The sequence below is a fragment of the Sphaerodactylus townsendi genome, linkage group LG08 (assembly GCF_021028975.2).
Source record: "Sphaerodactylus townsendi isolate TG3544 linkage group LG08, MPM_Stown_v2.3, whole genome shotgun sequence".
In the NCBI taxonomy this organism is placed as follows: domain Eukaryota; kingdom Metazoa; phylum Chordata; class Lepidosauria; order Squamata; family Sphaerodactylidae; genus Sphaerodactylus; species Sphaerodactylus townsendi.
Window position 1 is genome coordinate 5,472,996 of NC_059432.1, and position 14,249 is coordinate 5,487,244.

The 14,249-nt window shown below is 48.2% G+C and overlaps 1 protein-coding gene across 1 annotated transcript; it reads right to left on the minus strand.

Moving 5' to 3' along the window:
* Positions 1-7,477: 7,477 nt before the first annotated feature.
* GDF2 (growth differentiation factor 2) lies at positions 7,478-11,943 on the minus strand. Its single transcript, XM_048506645.1, has 2 exons — positions 11,590-11,943; positions 7,478-8,394 (listed from the first exon to the last, which is right to left on the minus strand). The coding sequence occupies exons 1-2, from the start codon at positions 11,927-11,929 to the stop codon at positions 7,478-7,480; spliced, it is 1,257 nt and encodes a 418-aa protein (XP_048362602.1). The 5' UTR covers positions 11,930-11,943.
* Between the last annotated feature and the right edge of the window lie 2,306 nt (positions 11,944-14,249).

Genomic DNA, 14,249 nt, shown 5'->3' on the forward strand with positions numbered 1-14,249 from the left:
ATGAGACATTAAACTCGACGGCTGGATATAGAATGTGTCTCTGGGCGCACGTGCGAGCATTCGTAGTCTTTCTTGGATTTCTGTAGCTGAGATTCACTTGATCTGCTAAAACTTAGGAAGAGAATGTTCTGTCTGCTTTAAAGCTTCCAGCTCAGTCAGTGGGGATGTTCCCGTAATTTCACTGAGGGAGGAATTTTAGTGTCTGCATAGTGTCTGCACAGTTATGGTCAGACAGTTTTTTTATACAGTTCCCCACCCAAAGGTGATGGAGAAATCAAGAGATGGAGAAATAGGTATTGTTCCAACATTTACGGTTGGTGATTCTATCAACAAAAGTAATAAGCATAATTTAATAGTAATAATAGCAGTAACAATAGTAGTGTCAATGTGGTGTAGTGGTTAAGAGTGACAGACTCTAATCCAGAGCATTGTTTTCTTCACTCTTCCACATGAAGCCTGCTGGGTGACCTTGGCCCAGTCACAGTTCTCTCAGAACTCTCTTAGCCCACAAGGAGGCAGACAACAGCAAACCATTTCTGAATGACTCTTGCTTTGAAACCCCTATGGTAGGAGTGGCCAACCAATGGTGCTCCAGATGTTCGTGGACTACAATTCCCATCAGCCCCTGCCAGCATGGCCAATTGGAAATTGTAGTCCATAAGCATCTGGAGCACCATAGGTTGGCCACCCCTGCCCTATGGGATCGTCATAAGTCAGTGGTGACCAACATTCCCCGTAAGCTGCATGGATCCGCGGCCACATGGCCACCATATTGGTGCCATGTAAATAAGGGGCTCCCCAGCAGGGGCAGCTCTCCTGGGCAGCTCAGTTCCACGCAGTGTTTTCAGACTGCCAGGCAGCCCCAAGGTAAGGTGACCAGATGGTCACCTTTGTGAACCAGGACTGGCAGGTAGGGCTGTCGCGACGCGACATAGATGCGCCAGAATAGATGATTCAGCCTTCTGGGGCGCTCCCGCTGCAGGATAGCGGTGAAACGGGAGCTCTTGTAGAAGGCCATGCGCTCCTGCGGCCGCACGTGCGGGAGGCTGCCGTACTGCCTTGCGCCCCAGAAGGCAGTGTGGCAGCCTTTCAAAAATCGGGACACTTGAAAAAACCCGCAGGACCCAGGACAAATTGTTTTAAGGCAGGACTGTCCCGCCAAAAACGGGACATCTGGTCAGCCTACCCCAAGGGACTGCACTCACTCCACGGGCTGGATATAGATGGTACAAGAGGGTTGCATCCTGCAAGAGTGTTGTAAGGAATTCCATAGAAGCAGAAATAAAAGGCTCTTTGGTGAAAAAGACCGTTTATTCAGACATCTTAGAAAGCTCAAGTACACGCAGTGGCAGGAATGACACTTCCCGCCAGAAGCACAGGTTATAACTCCATCCAACCCATCCCCCTCCCGGCTTCCCATGGGAACGGAGACTTCATCTCCCGCGCAGAGATAAAGTCTCCGCAGTTGAAGCTGGCCCATCGCCCGGGCTGTGGAATGCACTCAAGGTTACTTTACCATCAACACCATTGAAACCTTTACAAGTGTGACCAGGCACTATTTTAGCACAAGCAAATCCCCAGAAGAACAAAACAATGGCACAGAAGGGTGGCTTGACCCTCGAAGGGGCTCTCTGAGGGCAGGATTGCTGTTGACAGAGAAGACTCTGTTGCTGCTTCATGGGAGAATCGGAATGATCATTTGTTCAGGCCAAGTCAGATCCCTGGAGCTGGAGGCGGCGGCTAAAAATGGCCCCTGAGAGTCAAGGAATTGCATCTTGAACCCATTATTAACGCTCTCCAGAGGTTGTTCAGGGGCTGAGCAGGAGCGACCACAGGCATATCCATTAATGCCAGGTTGCCAACCTCCTGGTGCAATCCTGAGATCTCCCAGAATGATCCCTGATCTCCAGACCCCAGAGATCAGTTCCCCTGGAGGACCCCATGGAGTTGTGCCCTACTGAGGTTTCCTGCCCAGGCTCCACCCTCAAATCCCCAGGAACTGGCAACCCTAATTCATGTCCAGAAGACTGAAATGTGTTAGGCTGATTGTTCACAGGTGCTCTGCCCTGCCCTGAGGGAAAGTTTCCTCCTGGGCAGATATTTCTATACTGATATATGCCACATCTCAAAAGGGATATCTAAGAGATAGAAAAAGTGCAACGAGGATGATTGAGGGACTAGAGCACCTTCCCTATGAGGAGAGGCTGCAGCGTTTGGGACTCTTTAGTTTGGAGAGGAGATGTCTGAGGGGGGATATGATTGAAGTCTATCAAATTATGCATGGGGTAGAAAATGTTGACAGAGAGACATTTTTCTCTCTTTCTCACAATACTAGAACCAGGGGGCATTCATTGAAAATGCTGGGGGAAGAATTAGGACTAATGAAAGGAAACATTTTTTCACGCAGCGTGTGATTGGTGTTTGGAATATGCTGCCGCAGGAGGTGGTGATGGCCGCTCACCTGGATAGCTTCAAAAGGGGCTTGGACAGATTTATGGAGGAGAAGTCGATCTATGGCTTCCAATCTTGATCCTCCTTGATCTCAGATTGCAAATGTCTTAGCAGACCAGGTGATCGGGAGCAGCAGCAGCAGCAGAAGGCCATTGCTTTCACATCCTGCCTGTGAGCTCCCAAAGGCACCTGGTGGGCCACTGCGAGTAGCAGAGAGCTGGACTAGATGGACTCTGGTCTGATCCAGCAGGCTAGTTCTTATGTTCTTATGCTCTTATGATCCACCTTGTGGTGCCGAAAATCCCAGAAGCCCCACAGTTAGTGAGTGTGGGGAAACTCAACCTTTCCCCGTCACTTCAGGGTTTTGCTGCTTGTGGATCGCTCCTCTGTCCAACAAGATTGAAGATTGGTGGGGGTTTTTAGCCCTTTAAATGTAATCTCGATATTTATTATATTGATTTTGTGCAGGCTGCTATCATTGCTATTGTTTTTTTAGAGAAATGCCGGCTGCTGATTGCTACAAGGAGTTTGGGGGGGGGGACACACACTCCTTTGCAGGGATTGACGGCTGGCATTTCTCTAAAAAACCCTAAAAGAACAATAACAGCCTGCATAATATTGATATACCCTTTTTGTGCTTATTTATTTGATACATTCATTTCCTGCCGCTGCCGTAATGCCTGCAAGCATAATACACATGACGTGAAAGCAAAAGGCAAAAAAAGGGCAAAAGAAATCAAGCAAATTCAGGCACTAAATTCTGGACCATTTCTAGCTCCTTGACAATCAGATGGAATACTGACTGCTGGAGAGGGTTCTCTCGCTAAATTGGGACACAGGTTTACTGGAAGTGTGATAAAAGCGTTGCTGATCTTGAAAAGCCTTTACGGAGCCAGTAAGAATCCTGAGCTGGCAGAACTAAGATCAGATACGAGCTGAGAACTACCTAAAGTTTACAGCACCATCAAATGGGTGTGGGTGGGGGGAGATAACTAGCCCTTCATAATAATATAAGGTGACCAGATTTTCACCTTTGCAACGCGGGGCTCCCCGGTCAGGAAACAGGGAAGTTTAGAAGGTTGCGCGCAGTGCGGCGCCGAGGCGCACGACGGCCGCAGGAGCACACAGCGCAGGCTGCGTTTCCCGCCCTGTTACAGGGCGGGAAACCGGGGAGCGCCACAAAAGGCAGTGCGCTCCTGCGGCCGCGTGTGCCTCCCGCACTGCCGCACTGCCTAATCGGGAGAATTAAAAAACCCCGCGGGACACGGGACACATTGCTCAAAAGCGTGACTGTCCCGCCAAAAGCGGGACGTCTGGTCACCTTATAATAATATATACCGTATATAATGATATAAGGAATATCAATATTACATTTAAAGAGCTGGAAAAAGCTGTCAATCTTGGACAGGGGTGCCACCTGGAAGTGGGGGCAGGGAAGCCGCGCAGCAGGGAGTGGGGGCCCTCCTCACGTGCAAGCAAGGAAACACAAGGAGTCTCCGCTGCCAAGGCACTGTGGGGGGAGGAGTGTTGCGGGAAGCGCTCTATACATAATAGGCCTTAGTCTTTTAAAGCCTCTTTGTTATTCTGGCTGTGGCAGACTGACCAGACAATCCTTCCAGGATGCCTCCTTGGTGTATGATAAGATCTGCTTGTCCTCTTCGGGTTTTTAGCAATGGATCTTCTTGTGTCTGAGAGAGAGAGAGGGAAAGACAGCGATAGAGAGGCTGAGAGAAACTGGAAATCTGAGGGGGAAAGGATGGCACGGGGTGTCTCAAAAAACTGGTCCTGACAGTCCAGCTGCCGATTCGTATGGAAACGCTCCAGAGGTGCAGAAGGTCAAATCTTTGCCCAAGTGTGATGATAACAGATACTGCTCCTCAGAGGAAGGCTTGTCTTAGAAACGGCCGACTGTGCTGCTTATCACTCAAGTGTATGCCATAAAGGGGTAAAAATAGAGACGTGCAGGATAAGATGAGACACCGGCTGACAGGAGAAGGAAACTATTCAGAAAAGTTGAGGCTGGATGACACTGACCAGTGTTTGGAGTCCCAAATGACAAGGGCCCAGCCCCATGCACGCTGGAGTTATGAAGTTCTGCACATAAATTCTGCGTGATGTCTGGGACAAATTCATTCTGGGCCTTTTTCTGATGGAGCCTCCCAACTGTAGAACCTGATTTATAGAAAAAACTTAAATAACTGACCACCTTCATAGAGAAAGGCTACATGACTGAAGTAGTTGAGATAGTTGGTCTGAAATGTTTTATTCTGAACTGAGGGGCCAATATCAAGATTCCATCTTGGTTTGAGCTGAGGGGAATGTTGGTCACCACTGACTTATGGCGATCCCATGGGGCAGGGGTGGCCAACCTATGGTGCTCCAGATATTCATGGAGTACAATTTCCAATTGGCCATGCTGACAGGGGCTGATTCGTCTTCTATATAACAGCAAGATTCAAGTCCAGCGTCCCTTAAAGACCAAGATTTCCAGAGGATGAGATTCTTGCTGCATGTTAATAAACCTTACTAGCTTGCTAAGGCTCACATCATAAGCAGCTGCAGTCTGATTTCGTTTCCCAGGATAAAATGCTTTTATTTTACAGCCCAGAAACCATACAACACCCCATAAAATACTCTCCTTACTCTCAATGAAAGGGACTTCGATACAAAGGGCAATTTTACACCCTCCATAGATTATTGGTCATCTGTACTGTTTTGACAAATGTCAAGGAAAACCTTACCCTTTTTCTGAGCAGAAATTCCACAAAGTTGCCTGGAGATCAGCAAGGGCAATACAAACAACTCACTTTCCACATGCACACCTTAGCAAATGATCATTTGATACTCCTCATGTGCTTCATTTCAGAGTCTGGGGTCAAAATAATTGGAGGCCCAGAAGAGTCTCGGAATCATAAAGTTGGAAGGGGCCCCCAGGGGCATCCAGTCCAACCCCCTGCCCTGCCCTGCAGGGACACACTATCAAAGCAATGTCAACAGATGGCCCTCCAGCCTCTGCTTAAAAGCCTCCAGTTAAGGAGACTTCACCATCCTCTGAGGCAGCGTATTCCACGGTCAAACAGCCCTGACCATCCAGGAAGTTCTTTCTAATGTGTATGTGGAAGCTCTTTTCCCACACTTTGAATCCATTACTTCGTGTCCTAGTCTCTGGAGCAGCAGAAAACAAGCTTGCTTCTTCTTCAACACGACATCCCTTCAAATATTTAAAAATGGTTACCTCTTAACCTTCTCTTCTCCAGACAAAACCTACCTGCTCCCTAAGTCTCTGCTCATAGGACATGGATTTAAGGCCATTTTGGTTACCCTCCTTTGAACCAGCTTGTCAGTGCCCTTCTTGTTGTGGCACCCAAAGCTGGACACCGTATTTCAGGTGAGGTCTGACCAATGCAAAATAGAGTGGTACTATTACGTCCCTTGATCTAGACAGTAGAGTCTTTTTGAGTGGGATTTGGAAATTTCAGAGGGAATTCAAATAGGTGCAATTTGTGACTTGTAAAACCTAAGCTTTATTTACTACATTACAAATATGCAGTGATGACATACAACATGGCAGTTAGCACATAAAAGAGTACTGTTTGATATACTCATCCAGTAAGGGCATGAGCCACCCTGTCAATGCGCAGAAAGGTAGTTCAGTGGTACCCTGTTCCACCACATGCATCTCACAGAACCTCAGCCACTACTGGGAACAGAAGCCCTGTCCACAAATCTCGGATGCTCTGTTCCATCTTCCCTCATTCAAGTCACTCGAACTCTGAACTTGCGTAATGACAGGCAAGTGAAAGGATGTGAGGTTGAACACAGTTCTGCTGACCCTTACGCCAGGGGTCCCCCACCTTTCTGAGCTGGCAGGCACCTTTGGGACTCTGGCACAGCCACAGAATGGCTCCCACTGAACAGCTGTGACCAAAGCAGTGCACGGGCAATCAGATCTCCAATGGCCTATCAGAAGCCTTGCTGGGCAAAAGCCCCGCCCACTGCCTGAACAGTATTTCACAAGTGCCAGGAAAGGAGTTTGACAGGAGCCATGGGTCCCCCTGCCCTACATCAGTCCCTCTGCATGTGAACGGCTGCCTCATTGGGGGACGGCTTGGGCTCTAAAAAGTATACATTTCATTCGTTTTTACCCAGACTGCAATTTCAACGGCATCTGTGTCCTGATCCGTGTAGAGCCATGAAGGGGGCTTTTACAAACATTGCTGGGGATGTTGACCCAGGAAGATGGCTAAATATGCTGTCCCTACCAGTTGGGAGCCCTGCATGAAATCCCAAATCCTAGTGTGGGTTCTCAGAGGAGGAGAGCCAGAGAGGGGGGGAATTGTGTCCCTTCCCTCTTCGCCACCCAGTGTATGATCAGGGAACTGCAAGTTGGAGCCATGTGTTGTGTCCCCCAAACGTGTTTTTCGGTTACCATAATAAGAAAGGAAGATAATATTATTGGTTCTTGGAATATGTGGAGCTCAAGATTATGTTTCAAGGGAAACGGGCTTCCAATGCCACGAATACCATTTCTCTAATCACTTTGAAATATTTCATAAGACTTTTCTTTTTTCAGTGAATTCTCAACTTGCCGTTCTCCCCCTACCGTGTGGGACAAATCAGGAAACTATGACATTATTTCACACAGAAGTTTAGCAGTGTACACCCAATTGACCCACACATTCCTCTAAAAGGAACTCTTGCCCTACAAAAAGCCCAGCTCCATGCCCGTGGCAGATGTTCAGTCAGTAGGATCTGCTTAACAGGAAGCTGCAGATTCTTCGATCTTGGAGCAGACCCAGGGATTGCTAAAACGAAGGCTGATCTCGGCATTGAGCTGGGAATCTGACAGTTCTTATTCTCCGATGTGTTCTGATTGCTCACAAACCAGGGTTGTGCTATGAAATGTCCGTACAAAACAGATCTAAGTGCACCTCTTAGTGTTTCCTTGACCCATGTACAAATTTACAGCAAAGCCGGAAGTCCCTCCCACCTCCCTTCTCAGAGAGGCCCCTCCCTCTCCCCACTACTACCTGCAGCCACATTCAGCTACCTTCATCCCCTCGTATTGGTACTTCAGAGTGGGCGTCCCAGCGTCATCGTTATAAAGCATGGAAATGGCGTCCAGTTTGGTCGGGACGCAGCAGGCTTTGGATGCTTTCTTGGGGTTTTTGTAGTGGACCAAGGTCTGGACGATGGCATGTTTGGTTGGCGTGACGTTATCTGTCAAAGGGAAAAAACACCCCCCTTTGCATTCAAACGCCTCATAGTCTTGGGGGGCAATGATCCAATTCCAGCCAATGTCTTTGAAATTCACCCGGAGGGAAGTTCTCCGACAGTGGTTCATTTCAACGCTACGTTTGCTTCTGGTAGAGGGTTGGTGGATTCCATTGCCAGATGCCGTGCTGGGTTTGTGAGCTGTGTTGTTCTTCGCCAGATTCTTGGGCATGCTCCCCTGTTCATGCACCATCATCTCTTGGAGTTCCATGTGGTTCTCCTTGCTTCTGGTATTATGATCGTTGGAGAACACTATCAGCAGGGGCAAATGGTTAGAGTCGGGCATGACGCTGAGTCGCCACCTCTCGCAAGCGGGGTCATTCGGCCCATCACTTTCCACAGAAATATCCAGCTGTTCTCTGGCCTTTGTTTTTTCTCTTCTGACCCATCTCACCACGGCGCCAGACACGTCAAACATCACCCAGCCGCATTCTTGGATGTCTTTGGAGATCAGGAAGGATTTGGGCCCTTTCAGCCGCTCCCCACGATCTCCTCCAAAGACATCGTAAACAGTCAGTTTTCCTTGAACGTGAGACAAACACGTGGTTTCCTCCTGACAGGCGACGTGGACTCTTAGCTCAGCTCTGGTGACTTCTTCATGCCGTGGGATGGAGACATTGAATAGCAAGATGTATTTCTGAAATGGTTTCATTTCCAGTGAAGAAACATCTGCAAGAAAACAGTTTAAAATACTGTCAGTACAACTGCCGGTTACAGAAGGAGGAATGTGCAGGTAGTTGAATGCTGCATCAGGAAGTTCTCAGGATGATCAGTATCCTTGGCATGCAAATGATGTTGTTTTACATGTGAAATTACAGATGCTTCTGCTTACTGTCCAGTAGTGCCCCTCTCAGCTGCGCTTTTTGTAAAGTTTGGGGCAGAGGTGCAGTTGATCACCGGCCAGTGGGGCTCGCCCCCCCCTCGAATGTCACGTGGAGGTGGGGAATGGGGCAGGCCCGTTTATGCAGGCCTCAGCTTGCCTGGGTCTAGTTTTAAACTGAGGTCAGGATCAAACTGAGCAGCTGGGGTTGACCAGCTCTAGCTTTATACCACAGGTGTCAAACAGCATGGTGCTGGCAGGGGATGATGGGAACTGTAGTACATAACATCTGGAGGGCCGCGAGTTTGACACCTATGCTTTATACTGTTGGCTCTACCCCCTAATGCTCTCCCACATGGCCCCCAGGAAGCAGCACCTGGGGCTCTAGACCCCCTCAGCCCCTAATTATGCACCAAGGTTTGCTCCCTGAGCCCCCACCCTCCTCCAGGACACATCACATCTTCTCTTCCTTCTGTTCCCTATTTTACAACACAGTAACTTTTCCTGCTTCTGCCTAAATAGTCCAGATTAGCTTGAATTTGTCAGAATTCAGAGCTCAGAGGTTAAGCCCGGTGGGCCGCCGTCCCTACTCGAATGGAAGACTAGCAAGGAAGAGGGAGGCCGCTATGTTGCGAAATGAAGCGGCAAACCACCCCTGATCATCCCTTGCTTTGAAAACCACTTCAGGAATCACCATAATTTGGTTGCCACCTAACTATTTATTATTATATTTCTGCTTCTGATGCTGGTAGCATGGAACAGACCATAAACGACACTTTCCCACACATAGCCTCGTTGCAACTTGAATGTATTCAGTGATTGCCTAGAGCAGTGATGGCGAACCTTTTTGAGACCGAGTGCCCAAATTGCAACCCAAAACCCACTTATTTATTGCAAAGTGCCAACACGGCAATTTCACCTGAATACTGAGGTTTTAGTTTAGAAAAAATGGTTGGCTCCAAGGCATGCATTACTCGGGAGTAAGCTTAACGGTAGTCGGTGGCTTTGCTTTGAAACAACTGTGCAACTCTTCCAACAAGTGAATCACGACCCTAGGAGGGTTTACTCAGAAGCAAGCCCCATTGCCAGCAACTGAACTTACACCCAGGTAAAGGATTGTGCTTTAGTTCTTCGCATGAAAATCAGTGGGGTTTAACAGCACTTAACAGGGTTACCTACACTGCTTCCCCAAAACTAGGTCTTAGGTTTAATGCTAATAATCGAGCCCAGCAGCCCAGGCCAGCCTAGATGTGTGGGGAGGGAGTACTCTGTGTGTGCCCACAGAGAGGGCTCTGGCATCTGTGCCATAGGTTCGCCACCACAGACCTAGAGCAGTAATTATGGGATCTGCAGACAATTCAGTGCATATATCAGCTGCAGAAAGACAGAACGAAGGGGTAAGTTTTTAACATCTGCTGAGTTTCGGGGCCAGGTAGGGTTCTGTAGGTTCTCATCCTGACTTTGCCATCCCGTGAGTGTTTTAGGGTGGCTGACCACCAGGGATGTCGAGCTGGTTTGCAACAATGGGACTTGCAGGCCAGAACTTTAGGGCAAGGATTTTATGATTGAAGCCCACCCTGCCCCTGACTTTTCTGAAGATTAAATCAAAGGACTGAAAGTCGAGGTGAGCAGATCCCCTCTGCCGGGTCTCATTTGGAAATAAACGGTTTTCAGCAGGGGGGTGAGCAGTTGTGGCTCATTGTGGAGGACCCTCCGCTTGGCATGCAGAAGGTCTCAGGTTCAATCCCAAGCATTCCCAGTTGACAGGATGAGGCAGTAAGTGGTGTGTGAAAGGGCTCCACCCAGTGGTGGGATCCAAACATTTTAGTAACAGGTTCCCATGGTGGTGGGATTCAAACTGTGGCGTAGCGCCAATGGGGATGGGCAGGGCACAATGGGGGCATGGCCAGGCATTCCGGGGGCGGGGCATTCCTGGGCGGGGCTGTGGCAAGGACGCAGCCGCTGCACCGGTCCTTGGGCGGGAAACGAATGCACGCCGGTGCAGGCTGCCACGCACGCCGGTGTACCTCCTGCTAGAGGCCAAAATCACGTGGCAAAATCACCAATTAGTCACCCCCTCTCGGCACACACAAATAATTAGTAACCTACTCTCGGGAACCTGTGAGAATCTGCTGGATCCCACCTCTGCACACCCCGGAAGCAAGAGGACGCCAGCACTTCTACTGTCCCTTCTTCTAGGTACAAATGAGCAGGATGGCCTTGGCCACATCTGACCAGAATGCAGCCGTGGGAAATGGGAGCTGAGTGCCAGGAACTGGGCATATTTCTCAGAAAGAGGAATGGCTGGAAGTTACAGGGACTTTCTCGCCCCACTGGGCCTGTTCAACCCTCCAGATTCAGTCACTGTGCAAAACAGGACTGTTGAATGAGCAGCCGATCCCTTTGAATGAAGAGCTGGCCTGCTCTTCATTGGGGGATGAAGTGATGCTCAGCTCCCCGTTATTTTCCTTTGGGAACCTGGTTCTTGGGGTGATGCTGTTCACGCTCACATTTCCAGTCTGAATTTCCACTGGAGTTGGTGGAAAATGCCGTCAAGGCGCAGCCGACTGACAGCAGCTCTGGAAGGCTTTGCAGGGAAGAGATGTTCAGAGGAGATTTGCCCTTGCCGGCCTCTGCATAGCAACCCTGGACTCCCTTGATGGTCTCCCATCCGAGAACTAAGCGGGGCTGGCCCTGATTTGTTTCTGAGATGTGACAAGCCTGGGTCATCACGTGATGTGCTTAAATATGGAACAAACTGTAGAGCTTATGCAAACCCCAGAATCCAAATTCTTCACCTACATTTGCTGGTTAGTTCCTCTCTATGTGGCCAAAGCTATTTTGAGAGAAAAATCCCCAGTTCTTCTGTCCGTTTGACACAGCCATCTCTTTAAAGCTGTGTAAAATAGTCCTATCTCTTACAGGACATAAGAAAACAGGCCCAGGTGCCGCTGACAGAACATTCACCACTGGGTCTGGGATTTCCAAGGGACAAGGCATTCTCCTTGGGAAATCCACCTCTGCACATTTAAGACATCTCCTACCTTCAGGGCTGAAGCTGCGCACAATGTTGGAGATGGGGCTGGAAGTCTTGTCCTCGGTGTATCTGTTGTACAAGTCGATCATGAACTGGGGCGGCTCCTCTTGGGACTTCTCTTGGGATGGAACGGCTGACAAATTCAAGCTCCTCAGGAAATCGGCTTTCAAATTCTCCAGGAATGCTTTAAAGTTGAAATGAGTATCACCCTCCACCTTCCCGAGCTCACCAGCGTCTTCGCGAGTGTTTACCCTCGTGAGTAACTTGCCCTGGTCTAAAAGGGGTTTGCCATGTGCTAGCTGGAGGAGGAGGACGTTCAGAAGGATCCAGGCCCCCAAACAGTGCATCTTGCGTGCGTTCAGTGGCTCCAAACAGGAAAGACCCCAAGGATGATCTGGGAGGCCACGCTTCTTGTTGGATGAGAAAAGCAGGGGACAGCAACGGTGTGGTTTGCCAAGGGTTTTTCCAGCTGCGGCCCCTTGTGAGACGTCCCACAGATTGGTTGCACACTTTGCCCTTATCTCGAGCCATTGATGTTACATTTCAGCCCCTTATCTATTCCAGCTCTCTGCTAATGAAGATTCTATAAACATCAGACAAGCACATGGGCCTGGTCGAGGCACTTGGCATCTAGGAAAGCATCTATCTTTCTCTCCGGGGCCATCATCATCGCTGCTTAATTATGGGGACTTTAATATTTCCTCGCCAGCAAGAAAACGTATTTTGAAAACAGCCTTTGGGGGGGGGGGGGAGGGAGGGGTGGAAGAAATTTTTGTTGGTTCCCACAGCAAACAGAATGAAGAATGTTCATTTTTGGCAGATAAAGAAATAACCCATAATCTGTTCTAAACGTCTTCATACATTACCCCATATTCTCAATTATTGAGTACATGGAAAGAACAGATTGTCTATAGGAGACAATAACTATCCCTTCACAAAATTATTGGGAATATTGTCGTGTCCATGAGCAATGTTGCTTTGTATGGGTGTATGTGTGGGAAGGGAGTAATAATACAGCCGAGAGACAGGGAGAATAGTTGTAGAAATGAGTGCATTGTTTCTTTTAATTAAAATTCAACAGTCAATCAGACCAGAATAAGTAATTTACAAAAAAAAACTATAAATTTTTCTATTTATTTTTAGTAAATAAAGTCATTGCTATTAATCCAGGAGTCTGTTTAGCAACCTGAAATGAAACGAAAGCCCGCATGGAATACGATTACATAGCCCCTCTCTGTAAAAACCTTTTAAAACGTTTTGAGGCAGGAAATAAACTGTTTCCTCCATAGAGTTCTGCATTTTTTTAAACTCTCTTTGGTTCTCAAAGCATTTTATTTGCAGCCTCAAAATGTTTTAAATGAATCCCCTTTTAAAACAATTCTTTAGTTGAAACATTTTCAAAACGACTTCATTTTCCTGTAGCAATATCTTGAAGATGTTTCTCACGCGCCTCTGCCTTCCCTGAACTTCCTCCTTGGTCTCATTTTCTGAACTCACTCCTTCCCCCCCCCCCTGTTTTTCCTGCACTATTTCTGTGAGTTTCTTTAGTTTTGGGGAGCTAATCTTTGAAGGATGGATTATAGAAGGAGTGGAGAATCACAGCATGAAGCTGTAAAGCACAGACGCATCAGTTGGACAATGTGCTCAAAAAAAGGGGGAGGGAAGAAATCACGAAATATGGCCAGGAATCATTTCGAGGGGGTGGGGGTGGACATACATTGTGGTAAAGGGGGATTGAAAACGTTTTAGGGGATTTGTGCGGAAAGGGTCTTTGTTCAAAATACCTATGAGAAGAGAGAAACAAACCCTCAACTATAGATTCAGGTGGGTAGCCATGTAGGTCCGAGGCAGTAGAGTAAAGTTTGGGTCCAGTGGGCACCTTTAAGGCCAACCAGGTTTTATTCTCGGTACAGGCTTTTGTGTGCCTGCACACAAGAACTTATACTGAGAATAAAGCTTCATTGGTCTTAAAGGTGGCAACAGGATTCTAACATTAGATTAACATATACATACACACGCTCACTCTGTAGAGCTTGGTTCCCTCTCCTCATGATACAGGTCAAATCCCCACTACCGTCTTAGCCAGGTTTCAGAACACAAACTAACCAGGTTTGAGGGACGAACTCCCCATGGCTTGCGTGGCAGATGCCATTTCTGGCACTCATTCTCCCCGTTAATCCGCATTCCGGCTGGACCTGGTTGCAAGTGGCATAGACCCCATTAACACGGTTCAGGGCTGATCCAAGGGGAGGGATGAGGGTTGAAACCCTGACTCGTTTCCCGCCCTGGAGTGTGACGCAGAATTTGGGCACCCAATCAGCACTGCGATGCACACGCAGCCTTTCCTTGGTTCCATTTCCGCTTTTCAATCGGCCAGCAGAAGGGGATGCAAACATTAAACAGTCAAACGCGTAACTTTGAATCGTTCATTGTTTTACACAGGTAACGATTAACTGTTTGCACAGTTAAACAGTTAAACATTAAACTTTTACATGCTGGTTTTTTGATCACACCCCTACAATGTATGTTTCTGAAGTGGGAAAAGGTCCCGCCCCATCAAGGCACACCAGCCAATCAGGGGAGACCGCCGAAGCGAGATCGCCTGGTAATGGGAATTGCTAAGAGTTCTGCAACTGGGTGTATCTGCTGTGTGCTCACTGCGGTGGG

Coding starts and splice junctions, on each gene's coding strand:
- GDF2 (XM_048506645.1), bottom strand. CDS start 11,929: ATGCACTGTTTGGGGGCCTGGATCCTTCTGAACGTCCTCCTCCTCCAG. Junction 8,395..11,589: donor GCGCAGCTTCAGCCCTGAAG/GTAGGAGATGTC, acceptor GTTTTCTTGCAG/ATGTTTCTTCACTGGAAATG.